At 48.3% G+C, this 27,360-nt stretch overlaps 1 protein-coding gene across 2 annotated transcripts; it reads right to left on the reverse strand.

Moving 5' to 3' along the window:
• Positions 1-27,107, reverse strand: LOC307206183 (lysozyme C, milk isozyme-like). 2 transcript variants are annotated; one of them, XM_079959028.1, is made up of 5 exons: positions 25,367-27,107; positions 21,285-21,377; positions 20,339-20,494; positions 10,142-10,235; positions 1-439 (listed from the first exon to the last, which is right to left on the reverse strand). In XM_079959028.1, exons 2-5 carry the CDS (start codon positions 21,316-21,318, stop codon positions 295-297), a joined length of 429 nt encoding a protein of 142 aa, XP_079815154.1. In that variant the 5' UTR covers positions 21,319-21,377; positions 25,367-27,107; the 3' UTR covers positions 1-294. The 2 variants fall into 2 exon arrangements, with proteins under 2 accessions (XP_079815154.1, XP_079815153.1); XM_079959027.1 differs by lacking the exon at positions 25,367-27,107 and having other exon boundaries at positions 21,285-22,933.
• Between the last annotated feature and the right edge of the window lie 253 nt (positions 27,108-27,360).

Genomic DNA, 27,360 nt, shown 5'->3' on the forward strand with positions numbered 1-27,360 from the left:
TGTTCTATGACAAGTTTATGAATAAAGAATTGTAACATAAAAATACAAGAAGTGACCAAGAATCAAGAGTTATCAGTCTGGATAGCTTAGCTGGTTAGAGTATGGTGCTGATAATGCCAAAGTTACAGGTTTGATCTCTATATGGGACATCTGCATATACCTGCACTGCAGATGATCCTCAATTCTATGAATGTTTCAGTGTCTGTTAAAGACCTAACATTTTACAATTGGTCTACTGTAATCATCAACTGTAACTGATTTAAAAAAACATATGAAAACAAGAAGTATTGACAATCATTTATGAACCTTTATGTGTAATGGGTTCTCTTTCTTTTTCTTCAGCAGTTGTTGGAACCATTCACTCATTGGGAAAAACATTACACACCGTAAAGCAATTATGGTGATTGCTTCCACACCACAGTGCTTCTCATAGAGTGGCCTAAAAGCGCAAAGGGTGGTGGAGAGAAAGAGCTGGTGAGCAACACATTAAGATTCTTTTTGTGCACATGTACACATGTACATTCTCAAAAAAACACAGACTCTTGATAAAACCATTTGTACAATCATATCAAGTTTGCTTCTCTGAATCCTAAACTTTTGATAAAAGTAACACAGTGCTTATATGTAAACAGTTTATTGTATTTCTCCTTGTCACTCAGGGCTGGAAAGACACGTCATGGTCCACCCTAGATAACTGGTTCAAGAAACATGTAGGTAGCCGTGTTGGACTGACACAGTCAAAATTATTATTACTATTATTACTATTATTATTATTAATATCTGAAGAAGTGTGCATGCACACGAAAGATACCCAGAACAAACAGTTGGTCTTTAAGGTGCCACTGGACAATTTTTTAATTTTTTTATTTGGTTCAAGAAAGTTATGTTCATCCCTATCTCAGAGAAACTGGGAGAGATCATCAGGGGGGTTGGGCTGGGTGTTCATCGGTACACAGATGAAACCCAGCTCTACCTCTCCTTTAAATCGGAACCAGTGAAGGCAGTGAAGGTCCTGTGTGAGTGACTGGAGGGAGAGGGGACGGGCAGGTGTGGAGGACTCCCTAGTCCTGAATGGAGTAACTGTGCCCCTGAAGGACCAGGTGCAACCAGTCAGTTTGGACTCGCAGCTGTCCATGGAGGCACAGGTCAATTCTGTGTCCAGGGCAGCTGTCTACCAACTCCATCTGGTACCCCGGCTGAGACCCTCCCTGCCTACGCCCTGTCTTGACAGAGTGGTGCATGTTCTGGTTATCTCCTGCTTGGACTACTCCAATGTGCTCTATGTGGGGTTACCTTAGAAGGGGACTTGGAAACTACAACTAATCCAGAATGGGGCAACTGGTGACCGGGAGTGACCACTGCGACCATATAGCACCAGTCCTAAAGGATCTTCACTGGCTCCCATTACGTTTCCAAGCACAATTTGAAGTGTTGGTGCTGACCTTTAAAGCTCTAAATGGCCTCGGCCCTGTATACCTGAAGGAGCATCTCCACCCCCATCACTTAGCCTAGGTCCTCCTCCGAGGGTCTTTTGGTGGTTCCCTCATTGCGAGAAGCAAAGTTACAGGGAACCAGGCAGAGGGTAGTTGCACCCACCCCGTGGAACGCCCTCCCATCAGATGTCAAGGAGGTAAAGAACTACACAACTTTTAGAAGACATCTGAAGGCAGCTCTGTATCAGGAAGTTTTTTTTACCTTTTTTGTATTTTTCTGGAAGCCACGCAGAGTGGCTGGGGAAACCCAGCCAGATGGGCAGTGTATTATTATTATTATTATTATTATTATTATTATTATTATTATTTACCTGCAATCTTCATGTCACGTCAGTCAATCAAATGTTTATAACAGTCAACAAGCCATTAACAGCAGGGGAGCTGTCTTGGGCCTCATGTTATAGATGTGATGTAACGCGTGTGTCCCGGCCTCGGAACCTGACCTCCAGTGCCACCGGAAGTCAGGTTCCAAGAGTTCGAAAGACCTCTGAAAGCATCTCCCAGGTCTCGCAAGACATGACTTCTGGTGATTTGCGAGGCACCAGAAGTTGTGGTTGGAGCCCTGTGGTGTGGGTGCCAAGCACCCACAACAAACTTTTTGTGAGTGCTCGGGCACCCAAAGCCCCCTATAGTTGGTGCCCCTGATTACCAGGTAACACTAATTGCTACATTTCCATTCAGGAGTGGGGCTTCTGCCAGCTGAGAAGGCCAAAGGCTAAGTCCTGCTGGGTTGCTAGGTCACATGCCTGTGCTGAATGAAATTTGAAATAGTGGTAAGTATCAGGCTCACCAGGATCCACAGCAAGACCCACAAGCTGCAATCCACAGCTTGTGGGATTAGGCACATAGCTAGCGGGTTGGGCAAGAACACAGGATGCAGTCCACAGTCTGGGCACACAGAGACATTCAGAAGATGTTGCTTCAGCTGCTCTTGCAGCCTCATACTGGGACATAGAATCGTAGCACTGTAGAATTGGAAGGGACCCCCAGGCCGGAACCTCATAGCAGAGCTCAGCTAAAGCGCAGGTTGATGCAGAAAACCCTCATTGTGAGGAGGCCCTACTCAGAGTAGCCCTTTACTCATGAGGAGTCCACCACTGCATCTGAGCACTTCTCTTGAGTAAGATAGTCTCAGCCTGCCTCTTGAACCACCATTGCTCCCAGGGGCTCAGGGGTTGTTCTGTTTCCACTCCAGAGAGGCATGAGGCAAAGTGAGGAGATCACCTCAGGCAGCAGGGTCCACAAGGGCAGCAGATCCCAAGGTAAATCTTTATTTTCCTCTTGTTCTTGATGTAGATCTTCACTTACCCCTTCTTCAGAGCCAGGGAGGGGAGGGTCAATTTGTGGTTCACCTCAGGTGCCAATATGTATTGGACTGGCCCTGACAGAGCAACCTGTCTGCAACTAGGAACCATCGCCAATCTCTTCCAAGAGTCCTGACACCTCCTCAACTGTTGCTTTAGGCTGTTCCTGAGTGCTGCCAGTTTCTGAGAGCTTGAGAGCATCTTTGGCCACATCCTCTTTGGAAGACGAGTTATATAACATGGGCATGGCAACCTACCTCACTCTTTTTTGGTACTGTCAGGGGCTCAGGAGCAGAGGCTCTACCCGGCTGGAGGCACACCACGGGGGAAGAACTGTATCCTGCACTCACCCCCACAACACTGGAGCACCCAGAACCCACGCCAGAAGAGGGGGAGGGGGGAAGGGGGGGCTTCGAGGGGAGGATGGATGTCAGGGGTTCAGGAGCAGAGGCACAGGGAGGAGAGGAGATGGAGAGCGAAGGGGAGGAATCCGAGGGGAGCGTAGGAGAAGAGGACAGTGGACCGAGGGATTCCATGAGCCTCTCCAGCGAATCGGAAGATTCACAGAAGGGGGCGCCAGTGGCCAGGGGTAGGGGGTTCCCAAGGGGAACGCCCCAGGAGCAAGGGGGCAGCAGGGATTCCCAGAGCAGTAGTTGGAAATCAGGACCAGCTTCCCCACCAGAGCAGAGTGGGGGGGAAGAGTCCCAAGGATCGGGGCCAGTGCATTCCCCACCAGGGAGAGAAGATAAGGCAGGGCTGACCACACCTCCATCGGAGAGTCAGACAACGGAGAGGAGGTCAGATCCGGCCAGTTTCCCGGAAGAGGGAAGCAGTGACAGAAGTAGTGTAACGGTCAGGAGGAAAGTCACTGGGTTGGCGCGAGAGGCAAGTTCAAATGTACAGGAGCGCGGGACAGCAGAGAATGAGGATTGGGAACCGGGTCCTAAAGCCCGCCGGAGGCAGGGGGAGTTAAGCGACTCAGCATCAGAAGAGTCCAGAAAGGGGGATGCCACAGCGGGCAGGAGGACCCAGAGGAGGAGAAAGCAGCGGAAAAGGTGGAGCAGGGCTAGGATCTTAAACTGGTGTCAGAGGGGAGGAGATTCAGACGGGACTTCACCGGTCTAGGGTTTAAGACGTAGAGCTGCGCGCTGCGGCTTTGAAATGGAAACTGAACTTCAATAAAGACTTTTGTACATAACGACAGCCTCGCGTTGGTCCTCTGTGAGCTGGGACCTAGGGGCAGCTCTGACAGTAAGTCCCGTCTCTCTAAAAACCTCGCAACGTGAGTGGACGCAGCGAGGGGCGAAGATTGGTACTTCGCGAGCTCACGAAAGCAGCACAAGATGACTACCGAAGAACAAATGGCAGCCCTCCAAAACGCAGTGACACAACTTAACGCAGAAATACTAGCGTCCAGGAGGAGAGAAGAGGAATCAGCTGCTGTCTGCAAGGATCGGCAAGCCAGGTTGGAAATGTTGACTAAACAGGGGCTACCGGGAGCCAGACCAGAGGGGATTGGGCTGGGAAAGAGAGGAGGCAGCCTTGTGTCTCATTTCGATGGGAGTCTGCAGCACTATCCTAACTTCAGAGCAGACGTGGTTTTTGCGCTAAAGTTACTGGAGAAGGACTTTAGAGATGAGCAGGAGAAAGTAGGCTTCATACTAACGCATCTCCATGGAGAAGCTAAAGCGTGGTTGCGCAATCTGTGGAGAGATAATGATCCAGCCCTCCAAAACGCGAATGCCTTCATTAAGGCAATGGATGCTTGTTTTTTATCAGCGATTGATGTAGATGTCGCCAGAAAAGAGATACATGGATTGAAACAAAGCAGAGCCACTGTGAGGCAATATCACTCCCACTTTTTTGCATTGGTCAACGCGCTGGGATGGGAAAAAGATTCAGCGGCCGTCAGGGACCTGTTCTGGGAGGGGCTGAACGGGGCTGTGAAAGACGAAATCGCAAGGGGGGGGAGAGACCCCAGAGCACTCAAGAAGTTGTCCAGAGAGCGCTGACGATTGGGGTGCGTCTGGAAGAACGTCCCTGAAGCAAAGACGAAGGGCGTTGGGGACGCACACCAGCGAGAGCACCTCCCTTCTTTCCCAGGGACTCAGCACGCGCTCAATCCACGCCTCCACTGGGAGGGGGAGAGGAGCCGATGGAGATAGGTGGTGGCAAGGCTCAGTCAGCAATCAGAGCCCTAACACCGGGAGCAGCCAAAGTGAAGCCTCCTAGAGGGAACAGGAAGTGTTACATCTGCGACAGTGCTCAGCACATGGCAAAAGAGTGCCCCCAGAGGCTCCACAAGCACACTGCAGCCTCAGCAACAGTAACAGAAGCAGTTCAGCAGAGAGAACCACAGCAGGGAAACGACGAAGTCTGGCTGGAAGCAGAGCCACTGGGGCCCAGCCAGACGAGTCAGTGAAGCAGTCCCCAGGAATCTTACAGCCCACAGACCCCCTCCCGCCCAAACCAGTGGTGCAGCTCACCGCAGCACTCCAGCTTCCCAATGGGCTCACCATGGAAGTCCCTATTACCATTGACTCTGGTAGCAATGCAGACTTTATAGGAGTGGATTTCATCAAGCAACATAGCATAGCGCTCCTGCCTGCCACGATGCCCCTAAAAGTAGTGACAGTCGATGGAAGAGAATTGCTGGGGGGACAGGTGGTACAGCAAACGCCGCCAATGGTGATGCGAATTGGAAATCACCGGGAAGTCATCAGCTTCAATGTCACCCACCTGTCAGACACGCCCATAGTATTGGGCATGAGCTGGTTGGACAGGCACAGCCCGGCATTGGCATGGTACCAGCGTAAATTGACCTTCTGCTCCTCCTACTGCGCAGAACATTGCATCATGACTAACCAGGAGGACGAGGGGCAGGAGGATGACCCACAGCTACAACTGGGCATGCTGCAAGCTGTACCCGACAAGTACAAGGCGTTTTTGGAGGTCTTCTGCGAGAAGGAAGCGGACAAGCTGCCTCCCCACAGACCCTACGACTGCAAGATTGACCTCCTGCCGGGGGCAACGCTGCCGACCGGAAAACTGTATTCCATGTCTGAAGACGAACTGCAAGAGCTCAGGGAGTTCATAGATCACAACTTGAAGCGGGGATTCATCCGGGAATCCAAAGCAGTGGGGGGCAGTCCTGTGTTCTTCGTGAAGAAAAAAGACACGCCCCAAAAGAGGTTGGTAGTTGATTTCAGAATCTTGAACTCGAAAACCAAGCCCACGGCTTTCCTGATGCCCAAGATCGACGACTTGCTCGCGACGGTGAGGAAGGGACGCATCTTTACCAAGTTGGATCTACGAGGGGCGTACAATCTTATACGCATGCGGGAGGGCGACGTGTGGAAGACGGCCATGTTTACGCCCTTGGGCACCTATGAATATAGGGTTATGCCGTTTGGTTTACAAAATGGCTCCCACTGCTTCCAAGCCTTCATGCATCACGTGTTAGCGGGGCTCCTCTACAAGAAGTGCGTCTGCTTCCTGGACGACATTCTGATCTTCTCGGAATCGCAGGAGGCTCACGAGAGAGATGTCAAGGAAGTCCTGCAAAGACTACGGGTGCACAGGCTTTACGCCAAACTGGAGAAGTGCCAGTTCGACATGATGGAGGTGGATTTCCTGGGCTACAAGCTGTCCGACAAGGGAATCGCCATGGACAGCGCCAAGGTACGATCGGTACTGGACTGGAAAAGCCCCCGCAATCGGAAGGAGGTCCAGAAGTTTGTCGGCTTTGCCAACGTTTATCGCAAGTTTATCAAGGGTTTCGCTATGCAGACGGCGGCCATCACGGACACCCTCAGCTCCAAGAAGAAGAAGTTCATCTGGACGGAGCAGGCGGAGCAGTCCTTTCAGAAACTCAAGCGTCTCTTCGCTTCCGAAGAACAACTGCTGCATGTGAACCCCAGCAGACCCATGAGGGTGGAGACGGATGCCTCCGACAGAGCCGTGGGGGCAGTCCTATCGCAGCAAGACCTGCAAGGGGATTGGAGGCCGTGCGCTTTCTACTCCAGGAAACTCAGCAAGTCGGAGCAGAACTACACCATCTGGGACAGAGAGTTGCTGGCCATTCATGCAGCCTTCAAGGCGTGGCGGCACTTCCTCATCGGAGCCAAACACACGGTGCAAGTTCGCACAGACCATAAGAACCTGGAATACTGGCGCACGGCGCGGTTCCTGAACCAGAGACACATCCGCTGGGCGGAGTTCTTTGCGGATTTCGACTTCAGGATAGAATATATCCCCGGAGACAACAACATCATGGCTGATGCGTTACCAGGAAGCCGCAGTATCTGGAGGAAGCAGCACCGGTAGCGGCCAAACACATTTTCGCACCTAAGGCGTGGGCATGCGCTTCGGCCACCGTGGACCTGGAAGCAATACGGCGCGAGCTTCGAACGGATTCCTTTGCACGATCCAAGATGGAGGAGGTGCGCAGTGGCACAGCGAAGTACGACGAGTTCCAGATACGCGACGGACTGCTCCTCCGCAAAGGGGCCATCTACGTGCCGGGAGATGAACTCCGCGCGACAGTACTGCAACAGCTACACGACGCACCCAGCGCCGGACATTTCGGCAAGGACAAGACGGTGGAATTAGTAGCCAGAGACTTTTGGTGGCCCAAGATGCGGGGAGAAGTCGCGGATTACGTCATGAGGTGCGACACATGCCAAAGGGCCAAGCCAGTACACAGACCGCCGGCGGGACTGTTGGAACCGCTACAGACCCCATCCGAACCGTGGGAGAGGGTGGCCTTGGACTTTGGCACTGATCTGCCCAGCTCGAGGGGCAAAACAGCAGTACTCGTGGTAGTCGACATGTTCACCAAGATGGCACACTTCATTCCTTGCGCGAAGGTGGCCACAGCGGAACAGACGGCCAAGCTGTTCATAGACCACGTGTTCAAGGTGCACAGCCTGCCACGGTCTATCCTGTCCGACCGGGGGCGCCAGTTCATCTCGAGTTTCTGGCAGAAGCTGATGGGGATCCTGAACGTCAAGGTCAACCTAGCGTCGGCAAGACACCCGCAGACCAACGGACAAGCGGAGAGGGTCAACACCATCATGCAGCAGTACCTGAGATGCTACGCGAACCAGCAGCCCTCGACCTGGGTGGACTACCTACCGCTGGCCGAGTTTGCCTACAACAACACGAAACACGTGTCCACGGGGGTGACACCGTTTTTCGCCAACAATGGGCGACATCCCAGGACCTTCCCGGGCTTAGAGAAAGAGGGGGAAGGGGAGCCGCAGGGAGCAGAGGCATTGGCAGAGGAGTTACAGGAGGTCCATGAACAGCTCCGAAGGCAGTTGGAGCTAGCAAAACACGTGTACAAGATGCAGGCAGACAGACACAGGAGAGTTGGGGAGGACATACGGGTAGGGGACTGGGTCTGGTTAGCAGCCCAGGCAGTGCCGGCCAGATCCTTAGCTAAGAAGAAGCTCGGACACAAGCAGCTAGGCCCTTACCAAGTCGAGGCACAGATCAACCCAGTGGCCTTCCGGTTGACACTCCCGGAGGGATCCAGAATGCACCCGGTCTTTCATAGATCGGTGCTCACGCCCTACAAGGCACCTCACAGGTTTCAGGCGCCAGGGACAGCTCCTAGCCCGCTTAGAGACGCACCCACGACAGGGGGGTCGCCGGGGGCCGGGCTACTCAACGAGGTCACGGAGATTTTGTACTGAAGATGGGGGGAAGAGGGGGTTGAATATCTCCTCGCCAGGGAAGGTACCCCGGCCAGCGCCAACAGCTGGGTACCGTACTATGCGGTGGAGGAGAACTACCTCAAAGACGAGTTCCACGCACTCTTCCCACACAGGCCCATGCCGGAGTATTATTTCGACGAATATCTTTTCACACCCACACTTTCAGCCAGCACGTTCCGGGGTTTCTCTTCAGAGGAGGACACGGCGCCGGAGACTAGCTCCCCAGAGGGGTCCCTCTCAGGGTTTGGCACAGGCGGCTCTTATTGGTGGGAAGATCAACCTGAGGTGGGGTGGCGCAGAGAACTGCCGAGCGGGCCCGCGCACGCAGCGTCACCCCAGGCGACAGGGTGAGAGGGGGTCATGGACGTGTTGGGGGAGGATCCGGGGTTCGAACACACCGGCAGAGAGATGGAAGCTGAGGAGATCGACGTCGACGAGCCCGTTGAGGACTGGCCGGATCTAACCGGCTGGAGGCACACCACGGGGGAAGAACTGTATCCTGCACTCACCCCCACAACACTGCAGCACCCAGAACCCACGCCAGAAGAGGGGGAGGGGGGAAGGGGGGGCTTCGAGGGGGGGATGGATGTCAGGGGCTCAGGAGCAGAGGCACAGGGAAGAGAGGAGATGGAGAGCAAAGGGGAAGAATCCGAGGGGAGCGTAGGAGAATAGGACAGTGGACCGAGGGATTCCATGAGCCTCTCCAGCGAATCGGAAGATTCACAGAAGGGGGCGCCAGTGGCCAGGGGTAGGGGGTTCCCAAGGGGAACACCCGAGGAGCAAGGGGGCAGCAGGGACTCCCAGAGCAGTAGTTGGAAATCAGGACCAGCTCCCCACCAGAGCAGAGTGGGGGGGAAGAGTCCCAAGGATCGGGGCCAGTGCATTCCCCACCAGGGAGAGAAGATAAGGCAGGGCTGACCACACCTCCATCGGAGAGTCAGACAACGGAGGGGAGGTCAGATCCGGCCAGTATCCCGGAAGAGGGAAGCAGTGACAGAAGTAGTGTAACGGTCAGGAGGAAAGTCACTGGGTTGGCGCGAGAGGCAAGTTCAAATGTACAGGAGCGCGGGACAGCAGAGAATGAGGATTGGGAACCGGGTCCTAAAGCCCGCTGGAGGCAGGGGGAGTTAAGCGACTCAGCGTCAGAAGAGTACAGAAAGGGGGATGCCACAGCGGGCAGGAGGACCCAGAGGAGGAGAGAGCAGCGGAAAAGGTGGAGCAGGGCTAGGATCTTAAACTGGTGTCAGAGGGGAGGAGATTCAGACGGGACTTCGCCGGTCTAGGGTTTAAGACGTAGAGCTGCGCGCTGCGGCTTTGAAATGGAAACTGAACCTCAATAAAGACTTTTGTACATAACGACAGCCTCGCGTTGGTCCTCTGTGAGCTGGGACCTAGGGGCAGCTCTGACAGGTACTCACCCTGTTTTGGTACTCAGCCTGTTTCAGCTCAGGGGGTGAAACCTTGGCTGAGGTGTCTGAATCAGGGTGGATGACTTACAGCAATGTATCTCCAGCTGAGCTGGGATGTGGGACTTCAGACAGCAGGACTTCAGGTACTTTTTAGCTCCTTGGTTTTTTCTTATTAAAACATTGTTACATGCAGGGAAGCTGATGCAATTACTCACCATTCAGAGAACTGTTTTGAACTGACTATCTCCTTGTCTCCAATAACTTTCTTCACACACTCGATGTCATCTTTAATATCCTCATCTAGGAACTCTGTGGAGGATGTTAATAAAAGCAAGTCAAGGAAGAACAAATCCTGGTCCAGGTAGACTTCCTGGATCTTTGATTCTGGAGGCTGTGTATATGTGGAATGTGAGCTTTTACCTTAACTCAAAGCAACCACCTTTACTCTTTCCAGTTAGCTTTCCATGTTTGAGGAACTGTTGGATGTGATAGGTGGTAATGCTCCATAGCAAATATGAATATAACTCTTTCGTGTTGCAATATATATGTTTAAGGGAGCAATTCTACATGTAAGAAGCTGATGTTAAGCAAGCTGGTGTAAAGTATCAGATCTAAACTCTAGGTAATTATAGAATTGTAGGGTTGGAAGAGATCACGAGGGTCATCTAGTCCAACCACCTGCAAAATCTTTTGCCCAAAGTGGGGCTAGAACCCAAAACCCTGAGATTAAGAGTCATGCTGAACCATCTGAATCAGGAGCAGGGCTACTGCTTGCTGAGCCAGCCTAAGCCTGGCAGAGGAGAAACAAGCCTTCAAAACAGACTTTAGAGTTACACTACATCACCCTTCCCGCCACCTTAACTAACACCAAGTTGCCAGGTCCCATGGTAGAGCTGAACAGGCTTAGGATTCAGCTAAAGTCCCCTCTGGTCCTGCCCCCACCACATCCCCAGAATGCCCCTTTTTTCAGGGCTTACTCTGTCTTAAGATCTGCCAAATTTGGCTAAGCTGGCTGCATCGTGGCTGTGGAAAATATGCTGTAGTATCTCCAGCTGGGCCAAGGACAGGGAGCCCAGCTGCACTGGGAATTTCCCAGCTCTGCCAGAGATCCATTGGCTCCTAACTGTGCTCATCCTGGTGTATCTTATAGGATTGTTCCTCTAATAGCTGCTGCAAAAGCAACTGCAATTTTGCAAAGGATGATAAATATTTGAAGTAAGAAACTACTTTGAGCATCTATAAAAGATATGAATAAGCTTATTTGTTCTTTCCAAATATCTCTTCATAGTATTATGTTTCAGTGTTATGCTCAGGGGTATTATGATTTGTTGAAACATGTTCCAAATCTGTGATGAAGATAGAAGAACCTGAGCCTAAAACCTCCACTTTGTTGTTGTTGTTGTTTAGTCGTTTAGTCGTGTCCGACTCTTCGTGACCCCATGGACCAGAGAACGCCAGGCACTCCTGTCCTCCACTGCCCCCCGCAGCTTGGTCAGACTCATGCTGGTAACCTCGAAAACACTATCCAACCATCTCGTCCTCTGTCGCCCCCTTCTCCTTGTGCCCTCCATCTTTCCCAACATCAGGGTCTTCTCCAGGGAGTCTTCTCTTCTCATGAGGTGGCCAAAGTACTGGAGCCTCAGCTTCACAATCTGTCCTTCCAGTGAGCACTCAGGGCTGATTTCCTTCAGAATGGAGAGGTTTGATCTTCTTGCAGTCCATGGGACTCTCAAGAGTCTCCTCCAGCACCATAATTCAAAAGCATCAATTCTTCGGCGATCAGCCTTCTTTATAGTCCAGCTCTCACTTCCATACATCACTACTGGGAAAACCATAGCTTTAACTATACGGACCTTTGTTGGCAGGGTGATGTCTCTACTTCTCAAGATGCTGTCTAGGCCTGTCATTGCCCTTCTCCCAAGAAGCAGGCGTCTTTTAATTTCGTGGCTGCTGTCACCATCTGCAGTGATCATGGAGCCCAAGAAAGTAAAATCTCTCACTGCCTCCATTTCTTCCCCTTCTATTTGCCAGGAGGTGATGGGACCAGTAGCCATGATCTTCGTTTTTTTGATGTTGAGCTTCAGACCATATTTTGCACTCTCCTCTTTCACCCTCAATAAAAGGTTCTTTAATTCCTCCTCACTTTCTGCCATCAAGGTTGTGTCATCTGCATATCTGAGGTTGTTGATATTTCTTCCGGCAATCTTAATTCCGGCTAGGGATTCATCCAGCCCAGCCTTTCGCATGATGAATTCTGCATATAAGTTAAATAAGCAGGGAGACAAAATGCAGCCTTGTCGTACTCCTTTCCCAATTTTGAACCAGTCAGTTGTTCCATATCCAGTTCTAACTGTAGCTTCTTGTCCCACATAGAGATTTCTCAGGAGACAGATGAGGTGATCAGGCACTCCCATTTCTTTAAGAACTGGCCATAGTTTGCCATGGTCGACACAGTCAAAGGCTTTTGCATAGTCAATGAAGCAGAAGTAAATGTCTTTCTGGAACTCTCTAGCTTTCTCCATAATCCAGCGCATGTTTGCAATTTGGTCTCTGGTTCCTCTGCCTCTTCTAAATCCAGCTTGCATTTCTGGGAGTTCTCGGTCCACATACTGCTTGAGCCTTCCTTGTAGAATTTTAAGCATAACCTTGCTAGCGTGAGAAATTAGTGCAATTGTGCAATAGTTGGAGCATTCTTTGGCACTGCCCTTCTTTGGGATTGGGACGTAGACTGATCTTCTCCAATCTTCTGGCCACTGCTGAGTTTTCCAAACTTGCTGGCATATTGAGTGTAGCACCTTAACAGCATCATCTTTTAAAATTTTAAATAGTTCAGCTGGAATACCATCACTTCCACTGGCCTTGTTATTTGCAGTGCTTTCTAAGGCCCATTTGACTTCACTCTCCAGGATGTCTGGCTCAAGGTCAGCAACCACACTACCTGGGGTATATGAGACATCCGTTTCTTTCTGGTATAATTCCTCTGTGTATTCTTGCCACCTTTTCTTGATGTCTTCTGCTTCTGTTAGGTCCTTTCCACTTTTGTCCTTTATTATGGAAATCTTTGTACGAAATGTTCCTTTCATATCTCCAATTTTCTTGAACAGATCTCTGGTTCTTCCCATTCTATTGCTTTCCTCTATTTCTTTGCATTGCTTGTTTAAGAAGGTCTTCTTGTCTCTCCTTGCTATTCTTTGGAAATCTGCATTCAATTTCCTGTATGTTTCACGATCTCCCTTGCATTTTGCTTGCCTTCTCTCCCCCGCTATTTGTAAGGCCTCATTGGACAGCCACTTTGCTTTCTTGCATTTCCTTTTCATTGGGATGGTTTTCGTTGCTGCCTCCTGTATAATGTTACAAGCCTCCATCCATAGTTCTTCAGGCACTCTGTCCACCAAATCTAAATCCTTAAACCTGTTCCTCACTTCCACTGTGTATTCATAAGGGATTTGACTTAGATTGTATCTTACCGGCCCAGTGGTTTTTCCTACTTTCTTCAGTTTAAGCTTGAATTTTGCTATAAGAAGCTGATGATCTGAGCCACAGTCAGCTCCAGGTCTTGTTTTTGCTGACTGTATAGAGCTTCTCCATCTTTGGCTGCAGAGAATATAATCAATCTGATTTCGATGCTGCCCATCTGGTGATGTCCATGTGTAGAGTCGTCTCTTGTGTTGTTGGAAAAGCGTGTTTGTGATGACCAGCTTGTTCTCTTGACAGAACTCTATTAGCCTTTGCCCTGCTTCGTTTTGATCTCCAAGGCCAAACTTGCCAGTTGTTCCTTTTATCTCTTGACTCCCTACTTTAGCATTCCAATCCCCTATAATGAGAAGAACATCCTTCTTTGGTGTCACTTCTATAAGGTGTTGTCAGAGCTGCCTCTAGGTCCCAGCTCACAGAGGACCAACGCTAGGCTGTAGTTATGTACAAAAGTCTTTATTGAGGTTCAATTTCCATTTCAAAGCCGTAGCGCACAGCTCTACGTCTTAAAGCCTAGACCGGCGAAGTACCGTCTGAGTCTCCTCCCCTATGACACCAGTTTAAGATCCTAGCCCTGCTCCACCTTTTACGCTGCTCTCTCCTCCTCTGGGTCCTCCTGCCCGCTGGGGCATTGCCCTTTCTGGACTCTTCCGACGCTGAGTCGCTTAGCTCCTCCCCCTCCCTCCGGCGGGCTTTAGGACCCGGTTCCCAATCCTCATTCTCTGCTGTCCCGCGCTCCTGTACATTTGAACTTGCCTCTCGCGCCAACCCAGTGACCTTCCTCCTGACCGTTACACTACTTCTGTCACTGCTTCCCTCTTCCGGTACACTGGCCGGATCTGACCTCTCCTCCGTTGTCTGACTCTCCGATGGAGGTGTGGTCAGCCCTGCCTTATCTTCTCTCCCTGGTGGGGAATGCACTGGCCCCGATCCTTGGGACTCTTCCCCCCCACTCTGCTCTGGTGGGGAAGCTGGTCCTGATTTCCAACTACTGCTCTGGGAGTCCCTGCTGTCCCCTTGCTCCTGGGACGTTCCCCTTGGGAACCCCCTACCCCTGGCCACTGGCGCCCCCTTCTGTGAATCTTCCGATTCGCTGGAGAGACTCATGGAATCCCTCGATTCACTGTCCTCTTCTCCTATGCTCCCCTCGGATTCCTCCCCCTCGCTCTCCATCTCCTCTCCTCCCTGTGCCTCTGCTCCTGAACCCCTGACAGGTGTTGTAAGTCTTCATAGAATTGGTCAATTTCAGTTTCTTCAGCATGTTGGTGCATAAACTTGGATTACTGTGATGTTAAAAGGTCTGCCTTGGATTCGTATCGAGATCATTCTATCATTTTTGAGATTGCATCCCAGTACAGCTTTTGCCACTCTTTTGTTGACTATGAGGGCCACTCCATTTCTTTTACGGGTTTCTTTCCCACAGTAGTAGATATGATGGTCATCCGAACTGAATTCACCCATTCCCGTCCATTTTAGTTCACTGATGCCCAGGATGTCAATATTTATTCTTGCCATCTCATTTTTGACCACCTCCAACTTACCCATGTTCATGGTTCTTACATTCCAGGTTCCTATGCAATATTTTTCTTTACAGCATTGGACTTTCCTTTCGCTTCCAGGCATATCCGCAACTGAGCGTCCTTTCGGCTTTGGCCCAGCCGCTTCATCAGCTCTGGATCTACTTGTACTTGCCCTCCGCTCTTCCCCAGTAGCATGTTGGACGCCTTCCGACCTCAGGGGCTCATCTTCCAGCGTCATAACTTTTATATATGCCTGTTGTCTTTGTCCATGGAGTTTTCTTGGCAGGGATACTGGAGTGGCTTGCCGGTTCCTCCTCCAGGTGGATCACGTTTGGTCAAAACTCTCCACTATGACCTGTTCATCTTGGGTGCCCTGCTCGGCATAGTTCATAGCTTCTCTGAGTTCTTCAAGCCCCTTCGCCACGGCAAGGCAGTGATCCATGAAGGGGAAAACCTCCACTAGGCATCTTCAATTCAGTATCAGGTGTAACACTACCTTGTGGTTATTTAGTGTGCATAGCGTAAAAGCTTCCAGGTTGTCTCGGGGTCTAAGCCTTTGGCCCAAGCAAGCCTAGTATGTGGGCACAACAGTCACAAATGCCAAGTGTGAATCTGATTAACAATTCTCCAGTTTAAATTGGGAGTGAGACAGCATGTTCTCCCTCTAATTCATTTTCTGGTGCGTGCATGGATATGGCCAGTCCATAAGAACATAAGACAAGCCTGCTGGATCAGGCCAATGGCCCATCTTCACAGTGGCCAACCAGAGGCCTGTGGGAAACTCTTAATCAAGTCCCCTTTAGGGAAAGTTCTTCATGCCAGGAAGAGCCACCCAGAGGTTTCTTGTTCCTGTCTGCCCAAATGGAGGAGGCTCTCTCAACACTGCAGAGAGATGCAGATGAAGAAGAAGGGAATGAAAGGGGTTAAATCAGGCATGTCCAAAGTCCATTTCGGGGGCCTAATCCAGCCCGCTGGTTGGTTTAATCTGGCCCCTGTGGCAGTTTATTTCCTGGGGTAAAATTGTAAAAAACCTCAAAAACTCCAACCCTAAAAAAAGCTCAACAACTTCAAAGGTTGGGGCCCTTCACGTCATCAAATCTGGCCCTCTTTGAAAAAATTCCCAGGGCATGGAAATCCCAGGGCATGGGAGGAACAGACTTCACCCACAGATCACCTTGATGCCTGGCTCCTGCTCCTGCATGCAATATGGGAGCAGACTGAAGCACTGGGTGCAAAAGCTTTTCGCCTGACGCAAACCCCCATGCTGCTATTCGGAAGCAGAGGTTCTCCTATTAATTGGATTTTAATTGGCATAAAGTAAGGCATACACCAGAGGAGACGCCATCAAATGCAAGTTTTAAAGATATACAAGTGAGGATGGATTATTGTATGGAGTAATATTGAGATTAAAAGAACAGCTGAAGCTGTGTGTGGTTGTGATGGAAGTGATGGAAGTGGGGGGAGTCCTATTGTTTGAATGGATCATCTTGTGAAATCAGAGCTGATCCCCACCCACCCCTCAAAAACAATGGAAAAAGAAAAGAGACCAAGAGACCAAGAGGAGTTGAGATACAGCCTTAGAGGAAGGTCATTGGCCAGAAAATGCAGTCATAAAGATGAAAGGAATTTGGTGGCTGTGGACAAACAGAGGCTTTAAGGATGGTGGTGAATCAAAAGGAAAGAGCTGCCAGACTACCTGCGGCTATGCTTGAAACAGGCTGAGGAGGAAATGGCAAAGCTTCAAGACTGATCAGCGGGAAGGAGTAGACTGCTGTAGACTGTTGTTTGTCTGGAGAAGCCAAGCAGTATGGGAGCATTGTGGGATGGAGCTAAACTGAGAAACCTCGAGAAACTCTGGGATTATAGCTCCACCCAAGAGCAGCAGAAGAACCTCAAGGACGTGGCAGCAAACAAAGCCAAGGGTACGAACAGTTGGACATATTAGACTGGCACATGCTGACTGAAAAGAAAAAAGTCAGAGCTCCTCACTTGAAATTCTTTGAAAAGTTAAATAACATAATAACAGGAACAGAAATCTTTAAGAATGCAGCTGCTATCTAAGTGATTATAATATCAATTGGAATGTAATTAGAAGCTAATAAGAATATGAATTGCAGTAATATAATGCACTATGGAGCACGGCAAACCACTTTAATTAAATTGAGCTTGTTTGGAGCTTCTAGCAGAGGAGCACAGCTATTGTATACCCTTGACCGAAGAACGGTACACTCCTTCTATCTGGGATGGTCGTCCTCTTCCACCGAGCGCGCAACTTCGGAAGGGACACACATGGAGCAGTGAGGGAGGAAGGGGACACCTGCCTAGCCAGCCAGATCAACCGAATCAACCCTGGCGATCAATGGGGTGACAGATGTCGCAACCAGATCGCCTGTCTGAATTGTGCATTGCTTTGTAACGATTTGTTGGGTCTCTGGACCGTAATAAAGATTGATTGATTGATTGATTGATTGATTGATTAAATCGCATTACATAATTTGGAATTAATTGGAATTAATTTGGAATCAATTGGTATTTGTATAATTTGTATAATTGGATTAATATAGAGAAACTAATAAAATAACATATGAAAGAAAAAGGAAGAGCCACCCAGATGATAAAGGAGTCTGAAAGCCTTCCACACAAAGAGAGGGGAAGGAAGGAAGGATCATGGGGAACTGGAATTAATGGACCTTACTTAGTCATATTAATTAATTTCAACTGGCTGTGAGTGTCTGGAGGTGGTTGGAGGATGGATGGTGGTTAACAGATTGAGGCTGAATCCTGGCAAGTACTATTTTGAGGGGATAGGGGGTGGATGGGGGCTAAGACCCTACCCGCTCGCAGACTGTCTTGCCAGAGTGGTCCATGCTCCCACTTGGACTTCTGTAAGGCTACATCTGAAGGTGACTTGGAAACTAAAACCAATCCAAAATTTGGCAGCTAAAGGGTCTTCACTGGCTCACGTTTCAGAGCACAATTCAAAGTGCTGGTACTGAACTTTAAAGCCCTCAACAGTGTTGCCCTGTATACCCGAAGGAGCGTCTCCAACCCCCTCATTCAGCCCAGACACAGAAGTCTTTTGGCGGTTCCCTCACTATGGGAAGTGATGTTACAGGGAACCAGGCAGAGGGCCTTCTCGGTAGTGGCACCTGCCAGATGTCAAAGAGATAAATAATTATACAACTTTCAGAAGACATTTGAAGGCAGCCCTGTATTGGGAAGTTTTTTATGTTTGATGTTTGATTGTGTTTTTATATGCATTGGAAGCCACCCAGAGTGGGTGGGGTTTAAATATTATTAAAATAGTATTAGTAAAGCTAGTTAGTAAAGCTAATCTGTCTCCTGAGAAATCTCTATGTGGGACAAGAAGCTACAGTTAGAACTGGGTATGGAACAACTGATTGGTTCAAAATTGGGAAAGGAGTACGGCGAGGCTGTATATTGTCTCCCTGCTTATTTAACTTATATGCAGAATTCATCATGCGAAAAGCTAGGCTGGATGAATCCCAAGCCGGAATTAAGATCACTGGAAGAAATATCAACAACCTCAGATATGCAGATGACACAACCTTGATGGCAGAAAGTGAGGAGGAATTAAAGAACCTTTTAATGAGGGTGAAAGAGGAGAGCGCAAAATATGGTCTGAAGCTCAACATCAAAAAAACGAAGATCATGGCTACTGGTCCCATCACCTCCTGGCAAATAGAAGGGGAAGAAATGGAGGCAGTGAGAGATTTTACTTTCTTGGGCTCCATGATCACAGCAGAGGGTGACAGCAGTCACAAAATTAAAAGACGGCTGCTCCTTGGGAGAAAGGCGATGGCAAACCTAGACAGCATCTTAAAAAGCAGAGACATCACCTTGCCAACAAAGGTCCGTATGGTTAAAGCCATGGTTTTCCCAGTAGTGATGTATGGAAGTGAGAGCTGGACTATAAAGAAGGCTGATCACCAAAGAATTGATGCTTTTGAATTATGGTGCTGGAGGAGACTCTTGAGAGTCCCATGGACTGCAAGAAGATCAAATCTCTCCATTCTGAAGGAAATCAAACCTGAGTGCTCACTGGAAGGACAGATCCTGAAGCTGAGACTCCAATACTTTGGCCACCTCATGGGAAGAGAAGACTCCCTGGAAAAGACCCTGATATTGGGAAAGATGGAGGGCACAAGGAGAAGGGGACGACAGAGGACGAGATGGTTGGACAGTGTTCTCGAAGCTACAAACATGAGTCTGACCAAATTGCGGGAGGCAGTGGAAGACAGGAGTGCCTGGTGTGCTCTGGTCCATGGGGTCACGAAGAGTCAGACACGACTAAACGACTAAACAACAACAAGAACAAAAGCTAATGAGTCCCACCAGCACAACTGGCTCCCCCCTGTGTGCTCCCGAATTGGCTTGAAGAGATCAGGAGAAACCCCAGGACAATGCATGAGGTTAGGAGAAGGGGAATCATTCCCCCTGGCAAGCTGAAATGCATGCACTGATGGAACAATTGCACTATGTTAAATTCCTCCCATAGGGTCCATTGCGTGTCTATTCCCGCCCCCTCCCACTGAATGGAATAAATAAAGACACAGGACACGGAATTTAGATTAATGGGCGAAAAATGGCCACAACTTTATTGATTACAGGTAAGAGCGGTATTGGCTTTAGGCATTGGCCCTATCAGACTAACCGGTATAACCGGGAAGGGTTAAGCACCAACAGGGGGAGCCCCCGAGATGCACATCCCTGGGCGCTCCCCGAGGGGTTACCGCTCGGGAGCGCGCTTTAGGCCCTAGCCTCCGTAGGTTTCGGACGAGGTGACGCCCCCCGGAGTCCTTTAACGAACTACCCTTCAGCATTTTGGGGGAGGTGATGGCGTTCCTCCCCCCCATCTCATTTGCATAACAATACCCCTGCCAATGCCTAACCGCCAAAACCAAGAAGTTGTGACGTTTGCTACGAGGTAGGCGAAAAAACCAAGTGGCTTCCAAAATATAGCCAATTAGCCAAATGGAAAAATTCCTACCAGGCCCCTTGCGGCGACCAGCCGAGGCCCATAGCAAAGTCCAGCTTAGAACCTAAAGGGTGGGAGGGAGGGAAACCGCAGCTGCTGGAAGGAAAGAAAGGGGCGAGTATGGGCTATCCCGACCTTAAATGCCCCTTACTCGCCCCGCCCCCGCCGCCAGCCGATTGGCTGGCGCGATGAATAATGCATACTAATGATCCCGGGATTCCCCTGTTCTCGCGGGGCTGTAGTCAGCCCCGCGAGAGTGTGAATGGGTCGTGAGAACCGCAAAACCCCCTCCTCCTGATGTCGGAAGTGGCATTCTGGTTACATTCTAACTAGCTTAAGCCTTTAACACTTCTTAATAATAAGAAATAACCTGGTGATCTTGAGTCACACATGGCAAAGGTTTATAACGAGTCACTTACTATCGCAGGCAATGCTGCATTTGTTCTTCGAGGCTTGCTTCCCATTACTGCACCATTTGGCACCATTCAGTCGGAATAATCCATAGTATGGATGGTCGCCTTCACTTGTAAAGTAGTTGGTAGTCAAGTTACTTGCAAATGTAGCCAAACAGACAACTGGTTATAGAAGCATGGTATAAAAATCAGAAATGTGGAATATATTTTAAATAATAAAACCAGCTCCAAAACATTGATATAGGATGGGATTTTAAAAATAACTCCAATTTCAGCTCCAGATTCAGTTTAAAAGCTTTAAAATAATTGATATTAACAATTCTGCCTTAACATATGTGATTCATTCAATCTTTCTTGTTGTAACATTATAAAATAGCAAGTAGTATATATCATTTTATTCTATTTGGTTTATATTCTGCCTTTCAAAGGGCTCACAGGGTGACTATAAACATTTCTAACAACTTCTAAAACTTTTCAAATGTCGTGATGCCTCCTTTGAATCTTGCTAGTTGACAATTCACAGTTTTGAGAGCTAGCAATTCAAAATTCTGCATTTCCTGTTGTAACCTTGTAAAATAATAGGGAATACACACCACAACATTTCTAACGGCTTTTAAGACTTTGCTACAATATTACAAATTTCTTTCTCATGGTTCTTGCAAGTTCTATAGGTTATTAGTTTCCAATTTCCAATTTCACCACACTATTTCATAGAACCATAGAATCATAGAGTTGGAAGAGACCACAAGGGCCATTGAGTCCAACCCCCTGCCAAGGATCGTAAGTGTTAATAAGGATAATTACTTTTAAACAAAAAAATATATGCATGACAATGCATGACACACACTTTCTTCAGAAAAGCGAAAAGGGAGGAAAGTGAAATCACATACTGCAAAATGCATCTAAGTTAATCATACCAGTAGGGTGGAAGTTGTATACCCCATGAACTCACATTGATGTAAACCAGTCCATGTAGAGGAGTCCATTCCATAACTTCTCAGTAGATAAAACAGTTCACAGGCATCAAACACTTTGGTCTCATGGCCTACAATGAGCAGGTAGAATACGGAAAGGAGAAAGGCCTTCATTGCTGCTGATCTTTGCAGAACAGTGTGTCCTCCAGAGCCCAGGTTTTATAGTCCCTGGCTGTAGGCTGTCCATTCCATCTGCAAGTGTTCTTCTTCTTGTGCCATCTCATTGGAACATCAAAATCTGCCTTATATGGAGTCAGGTGCATGGGCCCATCCAGCTCAGTACTGCTTACAGTGACTGGCAGTGGCTCTCCAGGGTTGCAGACAGGGGTCTCTCCCAGTCCTTCCTGGAGATGCTGGGGATTGAATCTGGGCCCTTTGACATGCAAGGCAGATGCCCTGATGCTGAGCTATATGGCCCGCTCTTATAGGGCAGCTAATGGCTGTAGCAACAGCCTAGCCTTTCCCACATTACCTGGAGCCAATTCCACTTCTAAAAACTGTTAAAGGAAGCACTGGGTTTACAGCTGCCATCAGACCCGTGCCTACACCCACCTTCAAAATACTCATGCAACTGGTCCTACAGGTCTGGGAAACTTAGCTGAGCCTCGTTCCAAAATAGCTGTACATGGGCATTCAATGCATATGTACTATTGTGTGTGACAGTGAGTGGAAAGCAGACATGATATATTTTCTGAGGGACACCACAAGGCAAGCCTGGTGTTCATTTCAGCAATGGTAGTATGATGCCTTTCTTGATGCCTTTTGGCATCAAGTAAGAATCTCTTTCTCAACTGGAAGCATTTAATCTTCAACCCTCTGCTTGATGTCACTCACAGGAGCCACCTCCTAGGGGCTGAGGGTTATTTGCCCCCCCCCATAAAAAAATCTGAGTGGGCCAGCCACCCCCCAAGCTAATAGACATTGCCATTCAAATGGTGTGCATGCACCACACCATGTGAATCATTATTTTATTTAAGATGGTACCCCTGGTGTCACTCAAATATAGTAATTTTACATATTTATTTCAGTGTTTTGGAAATATTTGTATCCTGCTTTCTGCTTAGCAGGCTTTGAAAGCAGTTGGCAACAACAGCAATTAAAAATGACGAACATAATTTTTAAAAATCAAAAAATCACAGCCAATATATATAAAAATTACATAGCAGTAACCAACAAGGAGAATGTCACAACAAAATAGAGCTAGCCCTCTTCCCAAATTCCTTCAGAAATGGGATACTGTTTGCACCTTCTCTGGCTTCTCCTTGCTGCCACTTTTTTCAGTTCCTGCACACCTGGTCTCCTCGTGAGTAGCACTGCTACTATTTACGGGATGGGAAAGGGGCAAGTTGGCAGAGAAGTTGGGGCTGTGCAGGTGTGCAGTAGATGCCATCTGGTCTCCTGCCTGCATATCTGCACAATTCCAACCTCCCTACTGCCTTCCTCCTCTCCCTCCGGGCTGTTTTCCCTTTTTCTAGTTGAAACTTCTGAGCACTTCTGATGCTGCTGGACTACAGTCAGGGATATGTGAACATGCCAACATTCCTTTGCATACTCATCCTTTATTTTAAATTCTGATGTAATTGATTTACTTGTGCAAGTATTTCTTCCATTTCATTGTCCACAGAAATATATGTGTCAGAGCTGCCCCTAGGTCCCAGCTCACAGAGGACCAACGCTAGGCTGTCGTTATGTACAAAAGTCTTTATTGAGGTTCAGTTTCCATTTCAAAGCCGCAGCGCGCAGCTCTACGTCTTAACCCTAGACCGGCGAAGTCCCGTCTGAGTCTCCTCCCCTATGACACCAGTTTAAGATCCTAGCCCTGCTCCACCTTTTACGCTGCTCTCTCCTCCTCTGGGTCCTCCTGCCCGCTGGGGCATTGCCCTTTCTGGACTCTTCCGACGCTGAGTCGCTTAGCTCCTCCCCCTCCCTCCGGCGGGCTTTAGGACCCGGTTCCCAATCCTCATTCTCTGCTGTCCCACGCTCCTGTACATTTGAACTTGCCTCTCGCGCCAACCCAGTGACCTTCCTCCTGACCGTTACACTACTTCTGTCACTGCTTCCCTCTTCCGGGATACTGGCCGGATCTGACCTCCCCTCCGTTGTCTGACTCTCCGATGGAGGTGTGGTCAGCCCTGCCTTATCTTCTCTCCCTGGTGGGGAATGCACTGGCTCCGATCCTTGGGACTCTTCCCCCCCACTCTGCTCTCGTGGGGAAGCTGGTCCTGATTTCCAACTACTGCTCTGGGAGTCCCTGCTGCCCCCTTGCTCCTGGGGCGTTCCCCTTGGGAACCCCCTACCCCTGGCCACTGGCGCCCCCTTCTGTGAATCTTCCGATTCGCTGGAGAGGCTCATGGAATCCCTCGGTCCACTGTCCTCTTCTCCTACGCTCCCCTCGGATTCTTCCCCTTCGCTCTCCATCTCCTCTCTTCCCTGTGCCTCTGCTCCTGAGCCCCTGACAATATGCATCTTCTTTTTTTACATATAGCATACACATAGCTGAGCCATCAAAAAATATTTACATGCTGTTACCTTCCCTGAATGCTGCCTTTCAGTTTTAGCAAAAATAATGAGTCTTGTGGTACCTTAAAGACAAAACCATCTATTTCACTATCTTGATTTCTCAGTCCAGTAGAAGCATGTCATGTTCTCTCACTTCCTTCACATAGGCATCAGGGAAGGACAGTTTAGCACTCTGTGGACATTTTTCACCTACTATCTTGGATTGTAGAAATTCTTCTGGGCATATTATACATTTGACAGGCATGTTCCTCCACTCAGTGTGATGCCACATGTGTGATTAAGCCCCCCTTTTATTGGAATGTTTTAACTGTGTATTTTACAAAGAAAATGGTCGTGTGTGCATCTGCTGAAATAACTCTCAAGCTAATTTATTTTTAAATGTATTTGCAGTAAACATGAATTTGTGTTTGACAGCTTGAAATCCCCCCTTTTTCGTGCCAATGTATTTCTGCCATAAGGGATGTGGGTGGTGCTGTGGTCTAAACCACTGAGCCCAGGGCTTCCCGATCAGAAGGTTGGTGGTTCGAATCCCTGCAAGCGACGGGGTGAGCTCCCGTTGCTCGGTCCCAGCTCCTGCCAACCTAACAGTTTGAAAGCACGCCAAAAAAAAAAAAAAGTGCAAATAGATAAATAGGTGCTGCTTCAGTGGGAAGGTAAACAGCGTTTCCGTCTGTTGCTCGGGTTTCACTAGAAGTGGCTTAGTCATCCTGGCCACATGATCCAGATAAACTGTCTGTGGACAAAAGCCGGATCCCTCGGCCTGTAAAGTGAGATGAGCACCGCAACCCCAGAGTCGTCTGCAACTGGACTTAACTGTCAGGGGGTCCTTTACCTTTATTTCTGCCATGTGAAAAAAAATATTGGATGACTGATTGGTTCATTTTCAAATTCATAGTACAAAAGGGAATGATTGAATAGATCAATCAATCTATTCAAGGTTGCTGCCTCCAGCAAAGAACAAGTTCTCTGGAGAGAGGCATTGTATAGAAGTATTTATACACTAATACTAGAAGCCTTCACACTAAGATGGGATAGCTGGAGCATCTGGTCTTAGAGGAGCACAGAGTGAATACAACAGAAACCTGGTGAAAAGAAGTGAACAATCCATGCAAACAGCTGATCAGAATTAACTGCCTTAAGAGGTCCAGTTTGGTGCAGTCATTTTGTATGACAGGTTGGGGTGGTACTTTTGGCAGGCCAGCAGCTCACAGCTGCAGTGTACCATGAATGTAATCCTCCAACGCCCTTGGGAAATTGTAGTTCATGATACAGCAGCACAGTTTCTTTTTCAAGGAGGAATGTATAGAAAATGAAATGGCTGCCCCTCTGGGCACTAGGGACTTCTGGTGCAGAAATTCAGAAAAGAAAAACAAGTTTACCACCTGCTGGACACTAGGAATGGAAATATCAGACTATTTCACTCCATTTCTGGTCCATCTCCTTTTTTTTACACATCTCATTGCATTCCAGATCCATTTCTATTTTGAGGTTTTAAAAAAAACTTAAAAGAAAATAAAACTGCACTTAGATTGCAACTTACATTATTACCAAACTCGTGGGTGGGGAACACAGGGATTCTTGGATGTTGTTGGACTCCAACTCCCATTAACCTCAAGCCAGTGTGGATAATGGTAACAGTTTATGGGAGTTGCTGGATGTTCCGTGTCAGATGTTCCGTGTCTGACTCCAAGTTTGCAGTTGCCGAGTCTAAACTCCACCCCTTACTCTTCTTCCTACATGCGAAAAAACCCTTCCGCTTCCGCTCTTTCCCCCTCCTTTCACTGACCTTTTCGCACCTTCGAGTTTTTGGGCTAGCTATTCCTGGCCTCTCCCCTTCTGAGCTAAGAACATCTGACACGGAACATCCAGCAACATCTGAAGGGCGGTCATAAGGTGCCCGTCTCTGACTTACGTACTACCTGATGCTTCAAGCTACTAGGAAGCTGCTCACAGTACGGATAGAATTTTCTGAAAATGTTGAGCTTCTCCTTTGCAGTTCTTGCATATTGTACACATCATTATTACATGAATATTATATGCATGTACCTTGGGAGAAAAGCAATGACAAACCTAGACAGCATCTTAAAAAGCAGAGACATCACCTTGCCAACAAAGGTCCGTATAGTTAAAGCTATGGTTTTCCCAGTAGTGATGTGTGGAAGGGAGAGCTGGACCATAAAGAAGGCTGATCACCGAAGAATTGGTGTTTTTGAATTATGGTGCTGGAGGAGACTCTTGAGAGTCCCATGGACTGCAAGAAGATCAAACGCATCCATTCTGAAGGAAATCAGCCCTGAGTGCTCAATGGAAGAACAAATCCTGAAGCTGAGACTCCAATACTTTGGCCACCTCATGAGAAGAGAAGACTCCCTGGAAAAGACCTTGATGTTGGGAAAGATGGAGGGCACAAGGAGAAGGGGACGTCAGAGTCCGAGATGGTTGGATAGTGTTCTCGAAGCTACCAGCATGAGTTTGACCAAACTGTGGGAGGCAGTGGAAGACAGGAGTGCCTGGCATGCTCTGGTCCATGGGGTCACGAAGAGTCGGACATGACTAAACGACAACATATGCATGTACACTCCAGGTTTCCTAAAGTAACCAGCAACATAAACAGATATGTGCAGCAATGCATATAATTGTAGAAACACCTATGTATTAGTTATGCCTCCTTGTGTTGGAGAAATATAGTACCAGATGGGGCTTGATTCTTTTACATATATTATGTGTATGATTATGGGGGATTGCATATAATTCTGCATATAATTAGTTGCTTATTTATTTATTTATTTATATTAAATGTTATCGGAAGGTTACCAGATTTTTTTCAATGAATCTGGGGACACTTTTCAACTTCAATGGATTTTGTATGGGGACTGATTTGTAAATCCGGGGGCTGTACCCGGGAAATGGGGACATCTGGTAACCTTATGTTATTGCCTTCAAATAATGGGTGGTGGTGGTGGGTGCATTTCAGCTTAGTAGTTGTAATTGAGTTCTGATTTGGGCAACACTTCTTTTAGGCAGCAGTGTAGTGCCAAATTTAGAAGTGCTATCTTCTTGATAGTCCCAGCAATGTGCCCTCACAGCCCTTCTAAGTGAAATATACTCAGAGAACATAAGTTTATACAATCTTCCAGGATGGTACAAAATCTTATAGTTATACAATAATAATAATTAAGTGTGCAATGTGATGATCAATGCATATAACCATGTGTAGCCTTTCAGCTGCTATTTTCTGTGCACGTGCATGGGCAAATGATCTGGAGTATACTCTACTACCTTCTTTCTGAGTGACTTAAGTTTTGTTTTCTTCAAAGAGCCATTGTACATAACATATGTTGGACACCCTTTTGTTGAAATGGAAGCATCTTGTGTTTTCAGTTTTCCCAAACAGCGGCTGGGAATCAAAGCAGGCAGAGAGAGATAAGGACACTGGGATGTGAGGTGGAATGTGAGAGGCAGGAGGGGCAGCTGAGTGGCATAACTTCAGAGAACAGAGAGCAGGCAGCAGATACCAATCTTAGCTCAGAGACA

Source organism: Podarcis cretensis, assembly GCF_951804945.1.
Source record: "Podarcis cretensis genome assembly, chromosome: 17".
Classification (NCBI taxonomy): Eukaryota; Metazoa; Chordata; class Lepidosauria; order Squamata; family Lacertidae; genus Podarcis; species Podarcis cretensis.